We start from the raw sequence: 23,349 nt of genomic DNA, 5'->3' as shown, positions 1-23,349 counted from the left end.
CAACCAATGCTGAGCGGCGGGGCGGCGCTGGCGGAGCGGAGAGCAGAGCGCGAGCGGCAGACAGGTCCCGGCTGAGGGGAGGAAGACACACACACACACACACCAAAGGAAGACATTTTCACGTCAAAAAAAACCCACCGCATTGGCTTCACAGCCACATCAAAGCTGCCCGGGACCGTAGGTGCGAAATTTTGTTCCTCGAGTAAGATGGCTCAGCGGGTTCGTCGGAACGGCTCACCGACCAGCGCGATGAGCGGGAGTAGTGGTGGTGGTGGTAGTAATAGTAGTAACAGTACTAGTGGTGGTGTTGGCCGCCTTCAGCCCATGAGAGCCACCGTACCGTTTCAGTTGAAGCAGGGCAGCCCGACGAGGTGTGTTGGTGGAGCAGGACGGCAGCAGCAGGCGGCCACCTCGCGGAGCAGCCCCACCAGGACTCAACAGCAACTGCACCAGGCGGCCGCCGCAGCAGCAACTACCACCTCTCCTTGCTCCTCGCCCACCCCTCTGTGGGCCTCGGGAGCAGATTCTTCACGGGTCAGACACAGGAAATCTCCAGAACACAAGGGATCCCCAGAACGGAAGAGCCCCAACTCCCCCATCTGCAAAGGTACTGTTCCAAACACTAGCCATCGCGGAGGGTGGGGGAGGGTTTAATCAAGTTTTTTTGGTAATCTTCCGAAGAAACGTGATAATCGTTGAAGTTTTTTATTATTGTTTGTCGGACTATGCATATAGTTCACTCTTGATAAACAAGTAACTGATGCAAACTTAGAAATTTTATACGTTAACTTGTTTCTAATTCACTTTTCTTTCCACTGTCGATTTTCTTCCTTCTCATGAGGGTATTGCTAGTTGGGATATGCTTGTACAGGCCATTGTTCCCGTAGATCGACACAAGGAGCGTCAGTCAGTAGGCTGCTGATCTGATAACACGACCAAGCAAGAAAGTGTGGGTTTTCCCTTGAATGGCTCCACATGCACACTTTTAAGCAGGAGTATTTGATGCTGATCAAGGCTCCAGCCATCTTTCTCTTTCTCTGTATTCTCTTTCTCCCTGCCCCCAATTTTCGCTGAGACTAAACGTAATTGTGGAACTGCTGCTCAGGGTGAGATCAGCTAATAAAACACAGACTGCAGATCATTGCTTTGTACAGCATTTCCTCCATCCCGATACAATCTTTGGTGGGGGTGGGGAAGAGGAATGTAGATCCCCAGGGTAAGTAATGCAGTGCCATGTTTTTCAAACTTTTTTCCGGGGACCCATTTTTACCAGCTGGCTGACCTTCACCTCCCACCATTTTCTCTTACCTTTAATTGCGAGAGGTGAGCCTGCTTAGTCCTCACAATCAAACTCCAATCAGGTTCACAGGAGCAGAGGGCTAAGCGCATATCGGGTGCAGGATTCAGTCGGTTGATTTGATTCGATTTATTGTCACATGTACAGTGAAAAGTATTTTTCTGCGGCTGAGGAACGTACACAGTATGTACATAGTGGACAGAAGAATAATCAACAGGGAACGTTGACAAATGGTACATCGACAAAACAGTGATTGGTTACAGTGTGGGAACAAGGGGCCAAACAAGCAAATGCATGAGCAAAGGCAGCATCGGGCGTCCTGAATAGTGTTCTTACAGGGAACAGATCAGTCTGAGGGGGAGTCGTTGAGGAGTCTTGTAGCTGTGGGGGAGAAGCTGTTCCTTTGTCTGGATGTGCGAGTCTTCAGACTTCTGTACCTTCTACCTGATGGAAGGGTCTGGAAGAAGGCAATGCCTGAGTGGGAGGGGTCTTTGATAATGCTGTCTGCCTTCCCGAGGCAGCGAGAGGTGTATACAGAATCCGTGTGGGGGTGGCAAGTTTGTGTAATGCGTTGGGCTGAGTTCACCACAGTCTGCAGTTTCTTGCGATCTTGGACTGAGCCGTTGCCATATTAGGCTGTGATGCAGCCAGATAGGATGCTCTGTATCACACATCTGTAGATGTTTGTGAGAGTTGATGCAGACATGCCAAATTTCTTTCGCTTCTGCAGGCAGTAGAGATGTTGTTGGGCTTTCTTGACTGTTGCATCATGGTGAGTGGACCAAGACAGACTGTTGGTGATGGTGACCCCCAGGATCTTAAAGCTATCGACCAACTCCACTTCGGAGCCACTAATGCAGATGGGAGTGTGTGTGTGCTGCGCTTCCTGAAGTTGATGATCAGTTCCTTGGTCTTCCCAACATTTAGAGAGAGGTTGTTTTAGTGCACCGTGCAACCAAGTGATTTATCTCCCTCCTGTAGTCTGATTCAATCGTTGTTTGAGATGCGGCTCACCACAGTCTTATCATCCGCAAACTTATAGATTGAGTTGGAATTAAATGTTGCACACAGTCATGGGTGTATAGGGAAGTACAGTAGAGGACTGAGCACACATCTTTGCGGGGGCTCCGGTGTTGAGGGACTATTGTGGTAGAGGTGCTGTTGCCTATCCTGACAGATTGCGGTCTGTTGGTGAGGAAGTCGAGGATCCAGCTGTACAGGGAGGGGTCAAGTCCAAGATTTCAGAGTTTGGCTATTCGTCTTGTTGTGATAATGTGTTGAAGGCAGAGCTGTAGTCAATGAACAGCAGGTCTTACATAGGTGTCCTTGTTGTCGAGGGTGTTCGAGTGTTGATTGCAGAGCCAGTGAGATGGTGTCTGCTGAGAACCGGTTGCAGTGATGGGCAAACTGCAGTGGATCGAGACTGTCTAGAAGGCTGGCAGTGATCCCTCATGACTAGCCACTCGAAGCATTGCATGATAAGACGTTAGGGCCACTGGTCGGTAGTCGTTGAAACAGGCTACCTTGTCCTTCTTTGCTACTGGTATTATGGTGGCCTACTTGAAGGAGGTGGGGACCTCAGAGCAGAGGAGTGAAGTGAAGATATCTGCAAATACACTATCCAGCTGGTCTGCGCAGGCTCCCGAGTGTTCTCCCATGAACTCCGTCGGGGCCCGTCGCTTTCCGCGGATTCACTGTCAAGAAGGCAGCACATACCTCCTGAGGCTGTAATAGTGGGTATGGGTGTGTCCTGGAATGTTGGTGCGGATGGCACTGATACATTGGTTGACTGCTCAAAGCGGGCATAGAACTTCTTCAGATCATCAGGTAGGATCATCCTTTGTGCTGTCTTCGTTGTTGTGAAGGGCAAAAGCAACAAAATGCTTGTTTTACTCTGCTCCGGATACTCCTCAGACGCTCCTCAGCTTTTGACAGCCTCTGACTTGTGCTGAGTTTTTAATATGCTGTCACAGCTGAGGCGCAGAAGCTCAGTTTCTGCATTTGGAGTCAGCTGCAAGTTAACAATTGATTCTGGGGTCTCAACCTCAACCGATTTTTCACGCCCTCCCTTCTCTCTCAAAATCTTAAACTTCTCTGGAAAGTAGCGACCAAAATTGTTGATCAGCGCAGCCAGATGCAACTGAATAAGACCTGCCCGTCCAGTTACAGTTTCCTGACTAATGCTGTTTTCTTCGATGTGTTGAAGCAGCGTGGGAAACGTGTAGTAATTTTGGCTTTGCACTCGCAATTGCCAAACTTTCAGTATCTTTTGGAAAGCCACAATTTCTTCAGTGCTGAAAGCTAACTTCATCCTTCCCTTGAAATTTGAGGTTCAGTTCAATTTGAGGTTCAGAATTGAAAAGATGTCTGCAAGGCAAGACATAATTAGCGTCCAAGTTTCATCAGCAAACAAATCAGCCAGAGAGGACAATTTCTTGGAGTAAAGCGTGGATTTCGTACCTCCGTTTGTAAGCTCTTGAGTAGCACCTGACCCCATGACAGCCAACGTACTTCTGTGAGGACTAGTAAATGTGTGTGCTCAGCCCCCATATCGGAACACAGAGTGTCAAAAAGTCTGGTATTGTGTGGGCTGCATTTAATGAAATACACAACTTTCACAATTTCTTTCAACACCACTTCAAGATTGGATGGAATTCCTTTCAATGCCAGTGCCACACGGTGAATAAAACAATGATTCCAAACAATGCCCTGACCAGCCGACTCCTTAATCCTTACTATAACTCCGCTGTTTTTTCCCAGTCATGTTGGCTGCTCCATCGTTTGTGATTCCTCTGCAACGAACCCAGTCGAGCCCGCACTTTCCAACCACAAAATTATTCAAAACTTCAAAAACCTCGGCACCAGTCGTGTGGGTTGGTAAAGCCAGATAGCATAGCTAATCTTCAACAAATTAATTGTGCCAAACATATCTAATGTAAACTAGCAAGGTTGCACAATCTGAAACGTCTGTACTTTCATCTAGTTGTGTTGAGAACTCCGCTGATTTTAAACGAGAAATAAGCTGGGCTTCTAAATTCTCAGCAACATCACAGATTCTGCAAGCCACTGTTATTACTAAGCATTTCACTTTTTCAACAAACCTCTCATCTGTGACCGTACAAACTATATCTAATGCTGCAGGGAGAATTAATCTCTTTGCTACGGTGTGGGGCATTTTCTCTTTAGCTACACGGAAGAAGCTGATTGTACTTTGTCGTTCAATGTAAATTTCAGCTGATGATTTAAATTCTGCTGCAAACTTTAAAAAAAAAAATCCAGAGGTTTATCCTTGAACTCGCCATGCTTCGTCTTCAAATGCCTTTATAGTTTTGAGGGTTTTAAACTTTCATTTGCTAACATTTCCCTGCATCTTACACACATGGGCCTTGCATCCTGATTTGCATTGGCGCAATTAATAAATCCATACCGTAAAAAATCGACTTTTTTCTGCTTTGTGCCTGATTTCAGCTTCTTTAATGGGCTGTTCACCAGAGGCGCTGGGAACTCACACTGGCACTGCTTTGTCTTGCTGTGGATTTTCCTGAGCCACTCTCTCCTGCAGGTTTAGTTGTGAGATCCTGGCCTGTTTCTGAGTCTGGTCCTCTCTTCCTTATAACAAAACGATCCATTTTAAATTTTACTTGCTGACAAAGTGGAGGAATCGCAATGACCCGTGTTTATGGGCATGTGACCTCTGCCTTGCTTCAGGCACGAAGATTACAATGAATTTTAAAAATCATCTGCGTCAGCTCGTTGGCATCAGGGGAAGGCAGTGATTTTCACTGGTTTCTGCGCACACGCACCGATGAGTGGGCATGCATGCGCAGTAAACACGTGTTTAAAAAAAATCTGGTTGCGGCCATTATTTTCAAGCCGGCTGTTGTTTGTGAATTCACGCGATCGGGAACGCCACGCTGGACGTCTCCATGACCCCCACTTTGAAAATGGCTGCTGTTAACACTTCGGGCTGGGGCAGGGTCAAGGGAAATGCAGATTCGGGGGAACCACAGATTTGAGCCAGGGAGGTGGGATGGAAATTTTCGGAAATGGGAAGAGAAGGGGATTAAGACACTAAACGATTTGTTTCTTAGGGGTCGGTTTGCAGGATTGAGGGAGCTGGAAGCGAAGTATGGGCTGGATCAGGGAGAAATGTATAGATACATGCAGGTTCGAGATTTTGCCAGGGAGGAGATACAGCTTCCTGGAGGAACCGGCCTCTACATTGCTGGAGGAGGTGCTGACGACAAGGGGACTGGAGAAGGGGGTAGTGTCAGTGGTGCACGGAGCTATTTTGGAAGCGGATAAGGCACCACAGGAAGGGATGAAAGCAAAGTGGGAGGAAGAGTTGGGAGAGGTTATAGAGGAGGGGGTCTGGTGTGAAAACCTCCATGTGCGAGATTGGGGCTGACGCAGCTGAAGGTGGTATACAGAGCACACCTTACGAGGGCGAGGATGAGCCGATTCTTTGAAGGAGTAGACAATGTGTGTGAGCGTTGGGGGGGGAGTGGGTGCTAATCACGTTCATACGTTTTGTTCCTGTCCAAAGCTGGAGCATTACTGGAAGGAGGTTCCTAGGATAATTTCTAAAGTGATGCATGTGATACTGGATCCGAGTCCCCGGGAGACCATATTCGGGGTGTCGGACCAGCCAGGGTTGGAAACGGGTGTGGAGGCAGATACCGTAGCCTTCGCCTCATTGATCGCCCAAAGGCGGATCCTGTTGGGATGGAGATCGGCCTCTCCACCCTGTGCCCTGGCGTGGGGTGTTGGAATTCTTGACTCTTGAGAAGGTTAAGTTTGAACTGAGGGGAAGGACGGAGGGGTTCTACAATTCATGGGCATTATTCATTATGCACTTTCTTTTTTTTAATAAATTTAAAGTACCCAATAGTTTTTTTCCAATTAAGGGGAAATTTAGCGTTGCCAATCCACCTACCCTGCACATCTTTGGGTTGTGGGGGCGAAACCCACGCAAACACGGGGAGAATGTGCAAACTCCACACGGACAGTGACCCAGAGCCGGGATCTAACCTGGGACCTCGGCGCCGTGAGGCAGCAGGGCTAACCCACCGTGCTGCCTTCATTATGCACTTTCAAGAACTGGATAACATCGAACATTAGTTGGGGGGGGGTTGTATTAAGGGTGACTATGGGTATTTTTGGAGTTGCGGTGGAGCCGGGAGTGCAGGAGGCGAAAGAGGCCGGTGTTCTGGACTTTGCGTCCCTAGTAGCCCGGCGGAGGATCTTGCTACAATGGAAGGATGCGAGGCCCCCAAGTGTGGAGACCTGGGTCAATGACATGGCGGGATTTATAAAGTTGGAAAGGGTTAAATTTGCCCTGAGAGGATCAGTACAAGGGTTCTATAAACGGTGGCAGCCATTTCTGGACTACCTGGCTCAAAGATAGGTATCTTGGTCCCGGGGGGGTGGGGGAAGAGAAGGAAGGGGGGGGGGGGGGGGGGAGGAGAAGGAAGGGGGGGGGGGGGAGGAAGGAGGAGGAGAGTGAGAGAGAGATGCTCCTAACTACAGTTACTATATTTGTTTGTTCGCTACGGTTATGTAACTTAACACTGGGTTAACTTAAGTTGTTGTTAATATGTTGGGTTGTTCATTGAGGAGGGGCGAAGGTTTATGATTGTTGTTATTACTGTTATCGTTGGTATTTTAGAATGGTTTGATGTGTAAATTCAAAATTTTTCAATAAATATTATTTTTTTAAAAAGGGTGACTATGGGTAACCCCTGATTCCTTTTTGTCATTTGTTTATGTTAACATGCGGGCTGATGTTTGGGGGTTGGTGGGATGATGGGATCGTTGTTATTGTTATGGGGTTCGACATATTTGTTGCTGATTATTGTTTTATTGTTGGGCGTAAATTCGGGGAAAATGTGAAAAAAGGAGGAGAATAAAAATATTTTTAAAGAAGAAAATGGCTGCTGTAGTGTGCGTGTTGGGGGCATGCGTGGAGATGTGTATTCTTTCATTTTTCCTACCCTAGTCTCGCTAGAAATTGGGGAGGCAATCGGGAAGTGAACCAATTTAATGGGTAACAATTCTGGTTTTTTTTTCTACCCGTTGTCATCAGAAAGGCATCATGAAAGAATATAGGCTTCCTATAATATTTGCTCTGAGAATCTGAACAAGACACACATGGATGAGAGCCGAGCTATTTTGTTGCATTGGTGTTTTGTAGTATTAATTTAGCCAGTCCAGTGGTATCATGTTTTAACTTGGGTACTGGAATTCAGTTTGCTGTAGTGTCTTTTTAGATAGGGGTAGCATTGTGGATAGCATAACTGCTTCATAGCTCCAGGGCCCCAGGTTCGATTCCGGCTTGGGTCACTGTCTGTGCGGAGTCTGCACATCCTCCCCGTGTCTGTGTGGGTTTCCTCCGGTTTCCTCCCACAGTCCAAAGATGTGCAGGTTAGGTTGATTGGCCCTGATAAATTGCCCTTCGTGTCCAAAATCGCCCTGAGTGTTAGGTGGGGTTACTGGGTTATGGGGATAGGGTGGAGATGTTGACCGTGGGTAGGGTGCTCTTTCCAAGAGCCGGTGCAGACTCGATGGGCCGAATGGCCTCCTTCTGCACTGTAAATTCTATGAGATACTGTAATGTTATCCTCTACTGATGGCTTCTAAGGTCCTTGTTGAAACAGTTTTGAATGTTCACTAGAACATTGCCATTAAAACCTATCGGAAAATGCAAGAAACACATGGCAAATCTAATCGCATCTGGGAAGATAGAAACTGAGTTACCATTTCGAGTAGATGAGCATTCATTGGAACTTAAAAGGTCTTAAGCCTGAAATGTCAAATCACTTTCTTGCTTGTCTGACATGAGTATTTCCAGCATTTTCAGATTTCAACTATTTACAGTATTTATCTTGTATATCAGCTTTTCAAGATCATAGAACATGGGGGAAGGGATTAGGTTGAACTGATCATTGTTGAATGGAAGTTGCTAAATTTAAATTTACAATAGTCTTGCACAGGTATTTTGGAGTTCTCCTGTTCTATATAGAAAGTCTTGTCCCCAGGCTGTATCTGATGCAAGTAACAGTCTGTGTCTGTGCAGCAAGACCTGGATTGTATGCAGGGTTATGCTAAGTGATAAGTTACATTTAACCCACACAAGTGCCAAGCAATGAACATCTTTAAGAGAATCTCAACATCTCCCCTTAACATTCAATGGCATTATCATTGCTAAATCGCCCTCTATCAACATCCTTGGGCTTGCATTGTCCAGAAGCTCGCTCAACTGGACCAACCATATAAATACTGTGGTTACAAGAGCAGGTCAGAGGCTAGGAATTCTGTGGCAAGTAACCACATTTTTACTCCCCAAAGCCTGTCCACCATCTACAAGGCACGGGTTAGGATTGTGATGGAGTACACTCCATTTGCCTAGATAAGTGTAGCTCCAAAATCGGGCGAAGCTCGACACCATCCAGGACAGAGCAGCCCACTTAATCAATACTCCATCCACCACTTTAATCGTTCACTCCGAAGTGTCATCAGTATGTACCATACACTGGAAGCTGTGCAGCAACTTGCCAAACCTCCCTTCGACTGTAGCCTTCAAACTTGCAATTTCACGGCAGCACGGTGGCCTAGTGGTTAGCACAACCGCCTCACGGCGCTGAGGTCCCAGGTTCGATCCCGGCTCTGGGTCACTGTCCGTGTGGAGTTTGCACGTTCTCCCCGTGTCTGCGTGGGTTTCGCCCCCACAACCCAAAAATGTGCAGAGTAGGTGGATTGGCCATGCTAAATTGCCCCTTAATTGGAAAAAAAAAAATAATTGGCTAATCTAAATTTAAAAAAAAACTTGCAATTTCACCACAAGGACACTGGGTGTATCAGTACCATATGGACGACAGTGGTTGAAGGTGACTTGCAATATAATCAATAATAATAATAAAATCTTTAATGTCGCAAGTAGGCTTACATTAACACTGCAGTGAAGTGACTGAAAATCCCCTAGTCGCCACACTGCAGCGCCTGTTCACGTACACTGAGGGAGAATTCGGAATGTCCGATTCACCGAACAAGCATGTCTTTCCGGGGAGGAAACTGGAGCACCCAGAGGAAACCCACGCAGACATGGGGAGAATGTGCAAACTCCACACAGACCGTGACCCAAGCCAGGAATCGAACACGGGTCCCTGGAGCTGTGAAGCAACAGTGCTAACCACTGTGCTAAATTAAGGATGAGCCACAAGTGCTGGCCTAGCCTCTGACGCCCACATCCTATGAATGGGGAAAAAAGTAGCCACTACCTAAAATGTGAAATACTCTGTTTCCTGGTCCTGATCTTTTTAATCAGCTTGCACAACCCACAGTGACTGTTATAAGATTTGTATGCTGCTTATTTTTTGTGCTATTTTGTTCAGTTCACACAAGTGAGCGCTGCAGTTAGTTATTAACCTGATTTATGTTCACTCCTAACAGTGCAATCTTTCAGTCTCACTAAGTTTTTGAATGCAAGTGAGCAGACCAATATTGCAATGGAGGAATAATGAGTTGATGTCATCATAGAATTTACAGTGCAGAAGGAGGCTATTCGTCCCATCAAGTCTGCACCGGCTCCCGGAAAGAGCACCCTACCCAAGGTCAATAACTCCACCCTATCCCCATAACCCAGTAACCCCACCCCACACTAAGGGCAATTTTGGACACTAAGGGCAATTTATCATGGCCAATCCACCTAACCCGCACATCTTTGGACTCAATATCCTGAAAACGATCCACACGTTGGCACACTCAAAAGAAACAGCCATCTTGTGTTACGTAGGACCCTTAAAGAGCTTGGAATGCCTGATCAATTTTTTGTGTTATCGTATTTGAGAGGAATACTGACTTGGGATTAAGTGAATTATCAACTTTTCAAATACTGTCATGGAATCTGATACATTAAATGGGATCCAAAATATGTTTGGGGCATAGTCCAAATGAGGAGAAGTTTTCCAAGTCCCAGTTTTAAATCTTTATCTGATCTTTGTTACCTTGCCCGCAATATGGGCAAAAAAGTGCATGGGATTTTTTCTGTTTAGCTATATTAAAAGCACCGATGTGCATTTCTAGTGCCATGCTTCAAGTGAACCAGTTATAATAGATCTATGCCATAATTCTGCTTCACACTTTAGCTCAATACAATAGCTGCAACTAAATTTGAAGATGTAGAAAATGTACCGATGAAAGGCAGTGGATATCTCAAACCAAGTACAAAAAAGGCAATGCCGCTGTTTCTCACCTACATGCTGCTTCTCGATCACATCATCTAAAAACCTAAACACAGATATGCCAGTTGCACCCAACTTTACCCCTCCAACTTCTTGCTCTACCCTCCGCTACCTTATGTTTGTTTGACATCTTTAGCAGTGGTTTTGCTACTGGATGTGTATCCATAGGTTTGGCTGATCTAGAGAAATGTGTTCAAAACCCACAATGGCAGCTAGGATGGCAATTGGTTATGGAAATGGAAAATCTAGAGTTTAAAAATTAGTAATAGTAGAAACCAATATAAAATGCTAGTTTAGCCCTAGCTGGTGTGTTGTGCCCTTCTGGCAATTGTTCTTGAAGAATGATGCAATGGCTTTGGAGAGAGTGAAGAAGAAATTTAGAAGAATGGTTCCAAAGTTGGAAATTATAGTTTTGTGGATATCTGGGAAGCTGGGTTGCTCTCCTCAGAGAAGTATATAAGAGTTTGAGAGCCAGAGCAATGTTTAAAATCACGAAGTCTTGACATAGTTTTCATTTACACTTTCCAATGATTGAAGTGTCAATAACCAGAACCACCGATTTTAAGGCGGTTGCCCAAAGTGTGATGTAAGTGGGGGGGGGGGGGGGGGGGGGGGGGGTTGGGGTTCCGGGGGGGGGGGGGGGGGGGGGGGGGGTTGGGGGGGGGGGGGGGGGGGGGGGGGGGGTTCCGGGGGGGGGGGGGGGGTTGGGGTTCCGGGGGGGGGGGGTTGGGGTTGGGGTTCCGGGGGGGGGGGGTTGGGGTTGGGGTTCCGGGGGGGGGGGGGTTGGGGTTGGGGTTCCGGGGGGGGGGGGGGGGGGGGGGGGGTTCCGGTGGTGGGGGGGGGGGGGGGGGGGGGGGGTTCGGTGGTGGGGGGGGGGGGGGGGGGGGGGGGGTTGGGGTTCCGGGGGGGGGGGGGGGGGGGGGGGTGTTGGGGTTCCGGGGGGGGGGGGGGGGGGGGTTGGGGGGGGGGGGGGGGGGGGTTGGGGTTCCGGGTTCCCCCAATAAGAGGTTAGAATTTGGATGCATCATCTGATACTGATTCACTGTTAACTTTCAAAACTGAATTGTGAATAAATACTTTGAAAGAGAAAAACGCATTAGGGAGAAAAAGCAGAAAAGCAGCCGGAACTGGATTGCTTTTTGAAAGTCAAAAGTCAGTGGGCCAAATCGTCTCTTTCCCTACTGTAGAGCCTTATGATTCCTTGACTCCAATACGTGTTGAAGGTTGTGTTTGAGCAGAGTAATTTTGAGCTTTGCATCTTGTTCAGATAACCAAATAGAATTAAAAATCAGCAAAGGAGAAAAGTTAGCAATAAAAATGTTACAGGCGATCAAATAATACAAGGACTGATGCAATTCTCGAGATGAGTCATAGAATCATCGAATTTACAGTGCAGAAGGAGGCAAAATTGTCCAAAATTCTATGATTAACCTAGGACAAAAGTTCGGTGCAACATCGTGGGCCGAAGGGCCTGTTCTGTGCTGTATTTCTCTATCTCTATCTCTATCAAGTCTGCAACGGCTCTTGGAAAGAGCACCCTACCCAAGCCCACACCTTAGTAAAATCAAATACTAGTGTTTTGTGTTTTAAACAAAGGAGATTACAAGGGGATGAGAGAAGAACTAGCTAAGGTAGACTGGGAGCTAAGACTTTATGGTGGAACAGTTGAGGAACAGTGGAGAACCTTCCAAGCGATTTTTCACAGTGCTCAGCAAAGGTTTATACCAACAAAAAGGAAGGACGGAAGAAAGAGGGAAAATCGACCGTGGATATCTAAGGAAATAAGGGAGAGTATCAAATTGAAGGAAAAAGCATATAAAGTGGCAAAGATTGCTGGGAGATTAGAGGACTGGGAAATCTTTAGGGGGCAACAGAAAGCTACTAAAAAAGCTATAAAGAAGAGTAAGATAGAGTATGAGAGTAAACTTGCTCAGAATATAAAAACAGACAGTAAAAGTTTTTACAAATATATAAGACAAAAAGAGTGGCTAAGGTAAATATTGGTCCTTTAGAGGATGAGAAGGGAGTTTTAATAATGGGAAATGAGGAAATGGCTGAGGAACTGAACAGGTTTTTGGGTCGGTCTTCACAGTGGAAGACACAAATAACATGCCAGCGACTGATAGAAATGAGGCTATGACAGGTGAGGACCTTGAGAGGATTGTTATCACTAAGGAGGGAGTGATGGGCAAGCTAATGGGGCTAAAGGTAGACAAGGTAGACAAGTCTCCTGGCCCTGATGGAATGCATCCCAGAGTGCTAAAGAGATGGCTAGGGAAATTGCAGATGCACTAGTGATAATTTACCGAAATTCACTAGACTCTGGGGTGGTCCCGGTGGATTGGAAATTAACAAACGTGACGCCACTGTTTAAAAAGGAGGTAGGCAGAAAGCAGGAAATTATAGGCCAGTGAGTTTAACTTCGGTAATAGGGAAGATGCTGGAATCTATCATCAAGGAAGAAATTGCGAGGCATCTGGATAGAAATTGTCCCATTGGGCAGACGGAGCATGGGTTCGTTAAAGGCAGGTCATGCCTAACTAATTTAGTGGAATTTTTTGAGGACATTACCAGTGTAGTAGATAACGGAGAGCGATGGATGTGGTATATCTGGATTTCCAGAAAGCCTTTGACAAGGTGCCACACAAAGGTTGCTGCATAAGATAAAGATGCATGGCATTAAGGGTAAAGTAGTAGCATGGATAGAGGATTGGTTAATTAATAGAAAGCAAAGAGTTGGGATAAATGGGTGTTTCTCTGGTTGGCAATCAGTAGCTAGTGGTGTCCCTCAGGGATCCGTGTTGGGCCCACAATTGTTCACAATTTACATTGATGATTTGGAGTTGGGGACCAAGGGCAATGTGTCCAAGTTTGCAGATGACACTAAGATGAGTGGTAAAGCGAAAAGTGCAGAGGATACTGGAAGTCTGCAGAGGGATTTGGATAGGTTAAGTGAATGGGCTAGGGTCTGGCAGATGGAATACAATGTTGACAAATGTGAGGTTATCCATTTTGGTAGGAATAACAGCAAACGGGATTATTATTTAAACGATAAAATATTAAAGCATGCCGCTGTTCAGAGAGACTTGGGTGTGCTAGTGCATGAGTCACAGAAGGTTGGTTTACAAGTCCAACAGGTGATTAAGAAGGCAAATGGAATTTTGTCCTTCATTGCTAGAGGGATGGAGTTTAAGACTAGGGAGGTTATGTTGCAACTGTATAAGGTGTTAGTGCGGCCACACCTGGAGTATTGTGTTCAGTTTTGGTCTCCTTATTTGAGAAAGGACGTACTGGCACTGGAGGGTGTGCAGAGGAGATTCACTAGGTTAATCCCAGAGCTGAAGGGGTTGGATTATGAGGAGAGGTTGAGTAGACTGGGACTGTACTCGTTGGAATTTAGAAGGATGAGGGGGGGATCTTATAGAAACATTTAAAATTATGAAGGGAATAGATAGGATAGATGCGGGCAGGTTGTTTCCACTGGCGGGTGACAGCAGAAACTAGGGGACATAGCCTCAAAATAAGGGGAAGTAGATTTAGGACTGAGTTTAGGAGGAACTTCTTCACCCAAAGGGTTGTGAATCTATGGAATTCCTTGCCCAGTGAAGCAGTTGAGGCTCCTCATACATGTTTTTTAAGGTAAAGATAGATAGTTTTTTTGAAGAATAAAGGGATTAAGGGTTATGGTGTTCGGGCCGGAAAGTGGAGCTGAGTCCACAAAAGATCAGCCATGATCTAATTGAATGGCGGAGCAGGCTCGAGGGGCCAGATGGCCTACTCCTGCTCCTAGTTCTTATGTTCTTATGTTCAACCTTAACCCAGTAACCCCACCCCACCTTTTTGGACACTGAGGGCAATTTAGCATGGCCAATCCACCTAACCTGCACATCTTTGGACTTTGGGAGGGCACCCTGGAGGAAACCTGCGCAGACACGGGGAGATGTGCAGACCTCCACAGACAGTGACCCAAGCTGAGAATTGAACCTGGGACCCTGGAGCTGTGAAGCAACTGTGCTAACCACTGCTACGTGCTGCCCGTTCGGTAGAAAGTCTGGGGATTTTAACCTGCATTCTATTAAACAGGTATCCACCATGGGGCAATCTCACGCAAGTGGAAATGTTTTTGAATTATGAAGGACTCTGAATTACAGATTCCTCCATTGAACTTGGTTCCAATGAATATGGAGGGAACAATAAGCAAAGTAAAATTGCATGACATTCAGGATAGTATAAGTAGAAATCAAAAGCATGCCAATTAAAAAGGTAATTTTTAAACCAGTGTATGATGGGAATGGCAAAATAAGGTAAGTATTGGAATGTAAGTTGGATTGTTTTAAGAAGCAAAAATAATTTATTTTGAATGGTCTATAGAAACAGAAATAAGCCATTTAGCCCCTTGAACCTATCCTATTTCGCATTGTCAGCAAACTTTGATGTCTCAGTTTAATCTGCTGCTGTTAAAGGTACAATTTAGCCAAGTTTGAGTAACTATCAAAGTTGTGAACGGCATTAGTGGAAAAGAAAAAATAACTTGCTCTAAATTCCCAGGAAGAAGATTATGGAGGAGTGCAAGAATTTTCATGATGAAAACTTGGTTAGAAACATTCATTGATAGAATCGCTACAGTGCAGAAGGAGGACATTTGGCCCACCAAGTCTGCACTGACCCTCTGAAAGAGCACCTTAGCTGGGCCCACAGCCCCACTCTATCCCTGTAACCCAACAGTCCCATTGAACCCATTGGACAGTGACAGTTTAACATGGCCATCCCACCTGACCTGCCCATCTTTGGACTTTGAGGGGGGGGAATTGGAGCACCCAGATGAAACCCACAGGGAGAATGTACAAACTCCCGTGATCCAAGGCTGGAATTGAACCGGGTCTCTGGAGCTGTGAGGCAGCAATGCTAACCACTGTGCTACCATGTTGCCCTTTTGAGTATATTGGGATTAAATAGACTGGCTTCTCTTTTTAATCTTTGATTTTGCAGAAATGATGTCTGTACAGAAACTGCTTAAATTTTTCAGCAGCATTGGCGAAAGAAATAGAAATGACAGGGTGTACAATAAAGGGTGAAAATGGTCTGAGACTGTTTCCACTGTTGATCAAGATAGTTTAATGAAAGGTAATATAAGGGAACATCTTGTTCGGCTAGTCATAATTTTTCAAACATATTTTCAGACGATGTGAATTTTGGTGGAACAGATTCAAATACACCTTGGATGAGCACTGACATTGAGCAGACATAGCACCATACAGTTAACATGGGGGACTTGAGATTTGGGAGAGAAGGTTATGCACTTATTGGACTGAGCAGGGAAGAGATAAAAATGCAGAGGTATTTAAATCTGTATTTAGCCCTCCTTCAATACTTTGCACTTATGGTCTCCCTACTTCCAAGAAGATTAAGAAGTCTTGCAACACCAGGTTAAAGTCAAGAGGTTTGTTTCGACTCACTAGCTTTCGGAGCACTGCTCCTTCCTCAGGTGAATCTTTTTTTTTGGATCAGTCTGTTGAGTTGGTTCCTTGGTCGGATCTGCGGGTAACTGTCTGGAGTGTTCCTGGTTGTTGAGTTGTAGGTATACTTTTTAGTAGTCCGTTCTGTTCAGTATAACGGTGACCCCTCCTTTGTCTGCTGGTTTGATGACAAAGTTGCGATTGGTCTTGAGAGCCTGGATGGCATTGCGTTGTGCTTGGGTGATGTTCAGGGCTGTCTTGTGAATGTGACTGATGAATCTGTCATTGTCGCGATTCCGGACTGCTTGAGCATACACGTGGAGTCTAGGGCAGCAGCCTTCCGGAGGGGTCCAATTTGACTCTTTCCCCTTAGGTTGCAGCACTGCAGATCTCTTGGTTTACTGTTCCGGTTCATTGGTTGTCTCATTGGATTCGCTATCGGGCTCTTTGGGTCTGTGGAAGAACTCCCAGAGCCTCATTCGCCTGATGAATTCCTCCGTGTCTGCCACGAGACTGATGGGGTCCATTTTGGAGGTGGTGCAGAAATTGAGCCCTCTGCTGAGGACTTCAATTTTGTCTGGTTGAAGGGTATAGTCACAAGTTTACAATAGATTTCCCTGTATTGTTTTCTACTGTTGGTACCGGGGGTGGCTTGGTTGCTGTGGTGGTGATGCAGAGTTTCTCAAGCTTCCTGTTCCTGGTGTGCATATAGGTGGCATAGTACCGTTGTCTTGTCTGTTTGGCGGTGTCCCGCAGCTGGTCTGCTGCGTCCTGAGTGCAGGTTGAGTAGATGGATTCTATCTTGGTTTCCAGGTTGCAGCGCCTGCTGCAGAGCTGGTGTACGAGGTGGTTGAGGAGTGCGAGAGAGGTGGCAGAGTCTCTCAGCTTAGTACAACAAAGAACAAACGAACAAAGAACCAGAAAAGTACAGCACAGGAACAGGCCCTTCAGCCCTCCAAGCCTGCGCCGACCATGCTGCCCGTCTAAACTAAATCTTCTACACTTCCAGGGTCCGTATCCCCTCTATTCCCATCCTATTCATGTATTTGTCAAGACGCTCCATAAACGTCCCTATGTCCCTGCTTCCCACTACCCTCTTTGTAAAGAATAAAAAATGCCTCGTACATCTCTAAACTTTTGCCCCTCGCATCTTAAACTTATGCCCCAATGTTTGACCCTTCTACCCTGGGAAAAGGCCTCTGACTATCCACTCTGTCTATGCCCCATAATTTTATAAACCTCTATCAAGTCGCCCCCCAACCTCCGACGTTCCGGTGAGAACAAACTGAGTTTATTCAACTTTTCCTCTGTAGTCTTTTCGGGATCTTTTTAAAAATAAGTTTAGAGTTGTAATTCATTTTTCCAATTAAGGGGCAATTTAGTGTGGCCAATCCAACTACCGTGCACATCTTTGGGTTGTGGGGGCGAAACCTACGCAAACACGGGGAGAATGTGCAAACTCCACACGGACAGTGACCCAGAGCCGGGATCGATACTGGTACCTCGGTGCCGTGAGGCTGCAGTGTTAACCACTGTGCCACTGTGCTGCCATTTCCTTTGGGATCTTGTCTGCTTTCTTCCATCCTTGTAGAAACATGATGTCAGTGTCTATATGCGCGATCTTCTTGGAGATCCTCTCCACTTTGTGCAGGCAGTTTGCGGGGTCGATAGTAGCCATGATGTGGAGATGCTGGCGTTGGGCTGGGGTGGGCATGGACTGGGGTGGGCACAGTAAGAAGTCTTACAACACCAGTTTTAGACTCGCTAGCTTTTGGAGCGCAGCTCCTTTCTCAGGTGAATTCCTCCGGTGAAGAAGCAGCGCTCCGAAAGCTAGTGAGTCGAAACAAACCTGTTAGACTTAACCTGGCGTTGTAAGACTTCTTACTGTGCACTGCCCAGTCCAACGCCGGCATCTCCACATCCAAAGGAATGTTCAGCTGTTGGGGAGTTTACCAAGTAGTGCTGCATGATTTGCCCAACATTAGGAAAATTAACATACAGTTAAGTTGTGTACCATGAGTCAATTTTCTCCTGAAAAGAGTGAAGGCTGGATGGGTGGCATGGCCGTACAGTGGTTAGCACTGCTGCCTCAGGGCGCTGAGAACCCGGGTTTCGATCCCGGCTCCAGGTCACTGTCCGTGTGGAGTTTGCACATTCACCCTGTGTCTGTGTGGGTCTCACTCCCACAACCCCAAGAAGATGGTTGGTAGGTGAATTGGCCCTGCTAAATTGCCCCTTAATTGGGGAAAAAAGAATGGATACTCTAAATTTTTCATTTTTTTTTTTAAAAAGGAAGGTTGCAAAGGGGATACAGCAGGATCAACTTTACTTAAAAGTGGTAAGCATATGGAAAAAAATGGTAAGCATATGGAACAAGTTACTGGCGGGTCAACAATATGTACAGGCTTTGAGAAGGTGCAAGAAACTTGCCAATCATGACAAATTGCTTTTTGAAAAATTCCGCAATCACTTAAAAGCTCCCCTCCTTTTCACAATGATAGTAACTGACATTTCTAATGTCCAAATCAGCTTTTAAAGGGGTGGGGCGACAGTTCATAATGTGTCTTAGATTTGTTAACTGAGTTGTCTTTTGCCTGCTTTATTTCTATATGTAAAACAGTCATTGAAATTGGCGGTTGAAGTGCTAGTTGAGATGTTAGGCGCTGTATAAATCCAAGTTCTAACCAGTTTGCTGGAGAAATCTCTGGAAGGAATGCACTTTTAAAAACCTGGTAAACTTTCCAAATGTCAGACATTGATTTCTAATAAAATGCTGATTGAAACACAAGTATGCAATATTACATTAAAAAAAAAATTTAGATTACCCAATTATTTTTTCCAATTAAGGGGCAATTTAGCGTGGCCAATCCACCTAGCCTGCACATTTTTGGGTTGTGGGGGCGAAACCCACGCAGACACGGGGGAGAATGTGCAAACTCCACACGGACAGTGACCCAGAGCCGGGATCGAACCTGGGACCTCAGTGCCGTGAGACGGTTGTGCTAACCACTAGGCCACCGTGCTGCCCGCAATATTAAATTTTTAACAACAATGTCAAACTGATATACTGAACTTTAGTAATGAAGTTAAGATTTACAGAAGAGATGCAAAAGTACTTTAATGACGGCAATGTTTTTGACTTCAAAGGGGTCGAGTTTAAATGTGAATCAATTAATGAGCAAGAGCAGTAAACAGCAACTGATTTGAGGCTAACGTGGCTGAAATAGGCCCTGTCCTTTTAAGCCAAACAATTTAATCTCATTAATTATAGGAGAGATCCAGGTGAGAGGACCCTGAATACATTAAGAGCTTCCCGAAGGAAAGTCCAATAGATTGCTGGCACTGTGCTAATGACTACTGGATATAAATTTGCCAGAATGTACAGCTTTCCCACAACACCGATCTATTGACTTTTTGATCCCATTATAGATGCCCCTAACATTTCCCATCAAAGAAAACTGCTCCAAGGAGATGAAAGACTGGGGAAGTCATGAATGACTGCAACACACAGTTGGAGAGATGGGTCAACAAGGCCTTTAGTTGTGCTCTGGAGAGAACATAGTCACTGGTGCAGCTCTGAACATGAGAGCCTGCAGGTGTGGAAGCAAAAGATATCAAACCCCCAGTCAAGGAATTTAGCAAAGCTATTGACTTGTTTGTTGTTGGCAAAGCTCCAGGAGATGTTATACAATATGATCTTGTCTAGCATAAGAAACTGGTGCTCCAACTTCTGCCCAAACTTCTGTGACAGAATATGCATGATGCAAAAATTGTGACCCTGTGCAAGAACAGGGGTGACAGTGGTTGTAACGACTATCGAGGCATCTCCTTGCTGAACATTATGGGGAAATGATTTGCCCATATTGTCCTCATCAGTTTGCAAATTTTTTCTGAAAACATATACCCTGAATCACAGCATTACTTCAGAACTGGGGGAATCACAATAGACATGATCTTCAGTCCAGCAACTGCAGTAAACAAAGGAGGCCACTGTATATTGCTACCATCGATTTTCACCATGGAATTTGTGCAGAGTGGCCTATATGAGGAAGTGGAAGGGTGGGTTAGTAAATTTGACGATGACTCGAAGGTTGGGGGAGTTGTGTTGAGGGTTGTTGCAGGTTACAACAGGACATTGACAGGATGCAGAGCTGGGATGAGAAGTGGCAGATGGAGTTCAACCTTGATAAATGTAAAGTGATTCATTTTGGAAGGTTGAATTTGAATGCTGAATACAGGGTTAAAGGCAGGATTCTTGGAAATGTGGAGGAACAGAGGGATCTTGGGGTCCACATACATCGATCCCTCAAAGTTGCCACCCAGGTTGATAAGGTTGTAAAGGCATATGGTGTGTTGGCTTTCATTAACGGGGATTGAGTTTAAGAGCCGCGAGGTTTTGCTGCAGCTTTATAAAACTCTAGTTAGCCCACACTTGGAATATTGTGTCCAGTTCTGGTCGGCTCATTATGGAAGGATGTGGATGCTTTGGAGAGGGTACGGAGGAGATTTACCAGGATGCTGCCTGGACTGGAGGGCATGTCTTATTTATAAAAAAAAGGTTGAAGGAGCGAGGGCTTTTCTCACTGGTGTGAAGTGGGCAGAGAGGTGACTTGATAGAGGTGTACAAGGTGATGAGAGGCGTGGATAGCCAGAGACTTTTCCCCAGGGTGGAAATGGCTGCCACGAGGGGACATTATGGGAAAGATGTCAGAGGTAGGTTCTTTACACAGAGTGGTGGGTGTGTGGAATGCACTGCCAGCAGAGGTGGTGGAGTCAAGAGTCATTAGGGACATTTAAGCGACCCTGAGACGAGCACATGAACAGAAGTAAATTGAAGGGGTGTCGGTTAAGTTGATTTTGGATGAGGATAAATGGTCGGCACAACATCGTGGGCTGAAGGGCCTGTACTGTTTATATTCTATAAGCTGCTGGATAAAATTGGATGTTTTTCAAAGTGATGTTTTTGTACATGGGCATGGTCAGCTATGATGAGGCAGTGGCGCAGTGGGTTAGCCATTGGGTCAGATAGGATTGTATTCTGGTACTGAGCCAGGATAGTAATCGAATGGATGACTTGTACACCCACAGACTGTCTGTATGGTGAACTCTACTGGATCATGACCTACTGGATGTCAATACCTCAGCTGCAAGGATATCTATCTTCAAACGGGATGGGAAGAAGCCGGACATTGATACAGACAGTTGCTAAAGGTGGTGACCTTGTAGAAAAAGCAGAATATTAAACGTTAGTAGCTGATGCAGAGCATAAAAATAAATTTGGGAAGCAAAGGGTCTAATGAGGATTAGTTTTGCAAGACTACACCTGTACTAGCTACAGTTTTGGTCTCCTTACCTAAAGGGAAGCCGATGTGATTCCTAGGATGAGGAGGCTGCCCCCTTGAGGAGACAGAGAGAGAGTAGAATGGGTCCATAATCTCGAGTTCCGAAGAGGTGATCCAGTTGAAAAATATAACATTTAGTGCTGATGTTGCAAAGCTTTTTCACTAGGCTGGATAGGCTAGAACTTGAGGGTATAGTCTTGAAGATAAGGGGTTGGCTTGAAGGGCAGAAAGTAAAATTCCAAGATCCAGCTTTTGATGTCACATACATTAACTACTACTTGGATACACATCTGGTTACCATTTTGTGCTTTGGGGCCTATGGCACGAGCCCACTTAAAGTTTGGTTAACTGGTTCATTTGAGTTCACCTTGATTTAAGAATCACGGTAGCAAAGTGGTTAGCACTGTTGCTTTAAAAGAAATTTAGTGCCCAATTCATTTTTCCAATTAAGGGGCAATTTAGCGTGGCCAATCCACCAACCATGCACATCTTTGGGTTGTGGGGGCGAAACGCATGCAAACACGGGGAGAATGTGCAAACTCCACACGTACAGTGACCCAGAGCTGGGATCGAACCTAGGACCGGCACTGTTGCTTAACAGCGCCAGGGACCGGGTTCGATTACCAGCTTCGGTCACTGTCTGTGCAGGGTCTGCACGTTCTCCCCAGGTTTCCTCCCCCAAAAGATGTGCTGTTAGGTGAATTGGACATTCTGAATTCTCCCTCTGTGCACCCAACAGGCGCCGGAATGTGGCGACTAGGGGATTTTCATAGTAGCTTCATTGCAGCATTAATGTAAGCCTACTTGTGACACTAAGTATTTTATATTGGTTTACAGAGGAATTAATAGCCTGTTGTCCAAATGGGGAAGAGAATGTGGGATAGAACATGACCTTTGAGTTTTCCATTAAGAGCTATATTATGATTTATACTCCCCATTTTACTGCTTCTGGAAGCAGACCCCCCCCCCCCCCCCCCACAGGAAGTGGGGCTGTTATGCTCCAGTTTCCTCCCCACAGTCCAAAGATGTGTGGTTTAGGTCCTGGGGGTCAGGTTCACCATGCCATTTAATATTCATGAACCACTCGTGTTGAGGCAATAACTGTCTCCAGCAAGAGATATAGCCATGACATGCAATGGATATTATCTTGGTTACCTGATGATGCAAACTTATGTGCTAACATCTCCGAGACTGACACAAACATTAATTAATCTGACCTGACCTATTTCAGGATATAGACAATAATTTTGACTAGGCAGTTCCACATAAGAAGATAAGAACTAGGAGCAGGAGTAGGCCATCTGGCCCCTCGAGCCTGCTCCGCCATTCAGTGAGATCATGGCTGATCTTTTGTGGACTCAGCTCCACTTTCCGGCCCGAACACCATAACCCTTAATCCCTTTATTCTTCAAAAAACTATTTATCTTTACCTTAAAAACATGTAATGAAAGAGCCTCAACTGCTTCACTGGGCAAGGAATTCCATAGATTCACAACCCTTTGGGTGAAGAAGTTCCTCCTAAACTCAGTCCTAAATCTACTTCCCCTTATTTTGAGGCTATGTCCCCTAGTTCTGCTGTCACCAGCCAGTGGAAACAACCTGCCCGCATCTATCCTATCTATTCCCTTCATAATTTTAAATGTTTCTATAAGATCCCCCCTCATCCTTCTAAATTCCAACGAGTACAGTCCCAGTCTACTCAACCTCTCCTCATAATCCAACCCCTTCAGCTCTGGGATTAACCTAGTGAATCTCCTCTGCACACCCTCCAGCGCCAGTACGTCCTTTCTCAAATAAGGAGACCAAAACTGAACACAATACTCCAGGTTTGGCCGCACTAACACCTTATACAATTGCAACATAACCTCCCTATTCTTAAACTCCATCCCTCTAGCAATGAAGGACAAAATTCCATTTGCCTTCTTAATCACCTGTTGCACTTGTAAACATGGAGAGTTTAATTAATTATCTTAATCTATCAGGTCATCAAGTGATAATTGCAAATGAAAATATTT

General features: G+C 45.6%; 1 protein-coding gene across 1 annotated transcript in view; it reads left to right on the top strand.

Annotated features, from left to right (window-relative positions):
* Nucleotides 1–11: 11 nt before the first annotated feature.
* The window catches only part of LOC119958402 (protein FAM117B-like), a 238,812-nt gene continuing 215,474 nt past the window's right edge, over nt 12–23,349 (top strand). The window contains 1 exon segment of the mRNA XM_038786919.1: nt 12–607. Coding sequence (XP_038642847.1) covers nt 208–607 — 400 coding nt within the window. The 5' untranslated portion in view covers nt 12–207.

The sequence above is a fragment of the Scyliorhinus canicula genome, chromosome 2 (genome assembly GCF_902713615.1).
Source record: "Scyliorhinus canicula chromosome 2, sScyCan1.1, whole genome shotgun sequence".
Taxonomy (NCBI): domain Eukaryota; kingdom Metazoa; phylum Chordata; class Chondrichthyes; order Carcharhiniformes; family Scyliorhinidae; genus Scyliorhinus; species Scyliorhinus canicula.
This window is presented reverse-complemented; position numbering and strand designations above follow the sequence as displayed.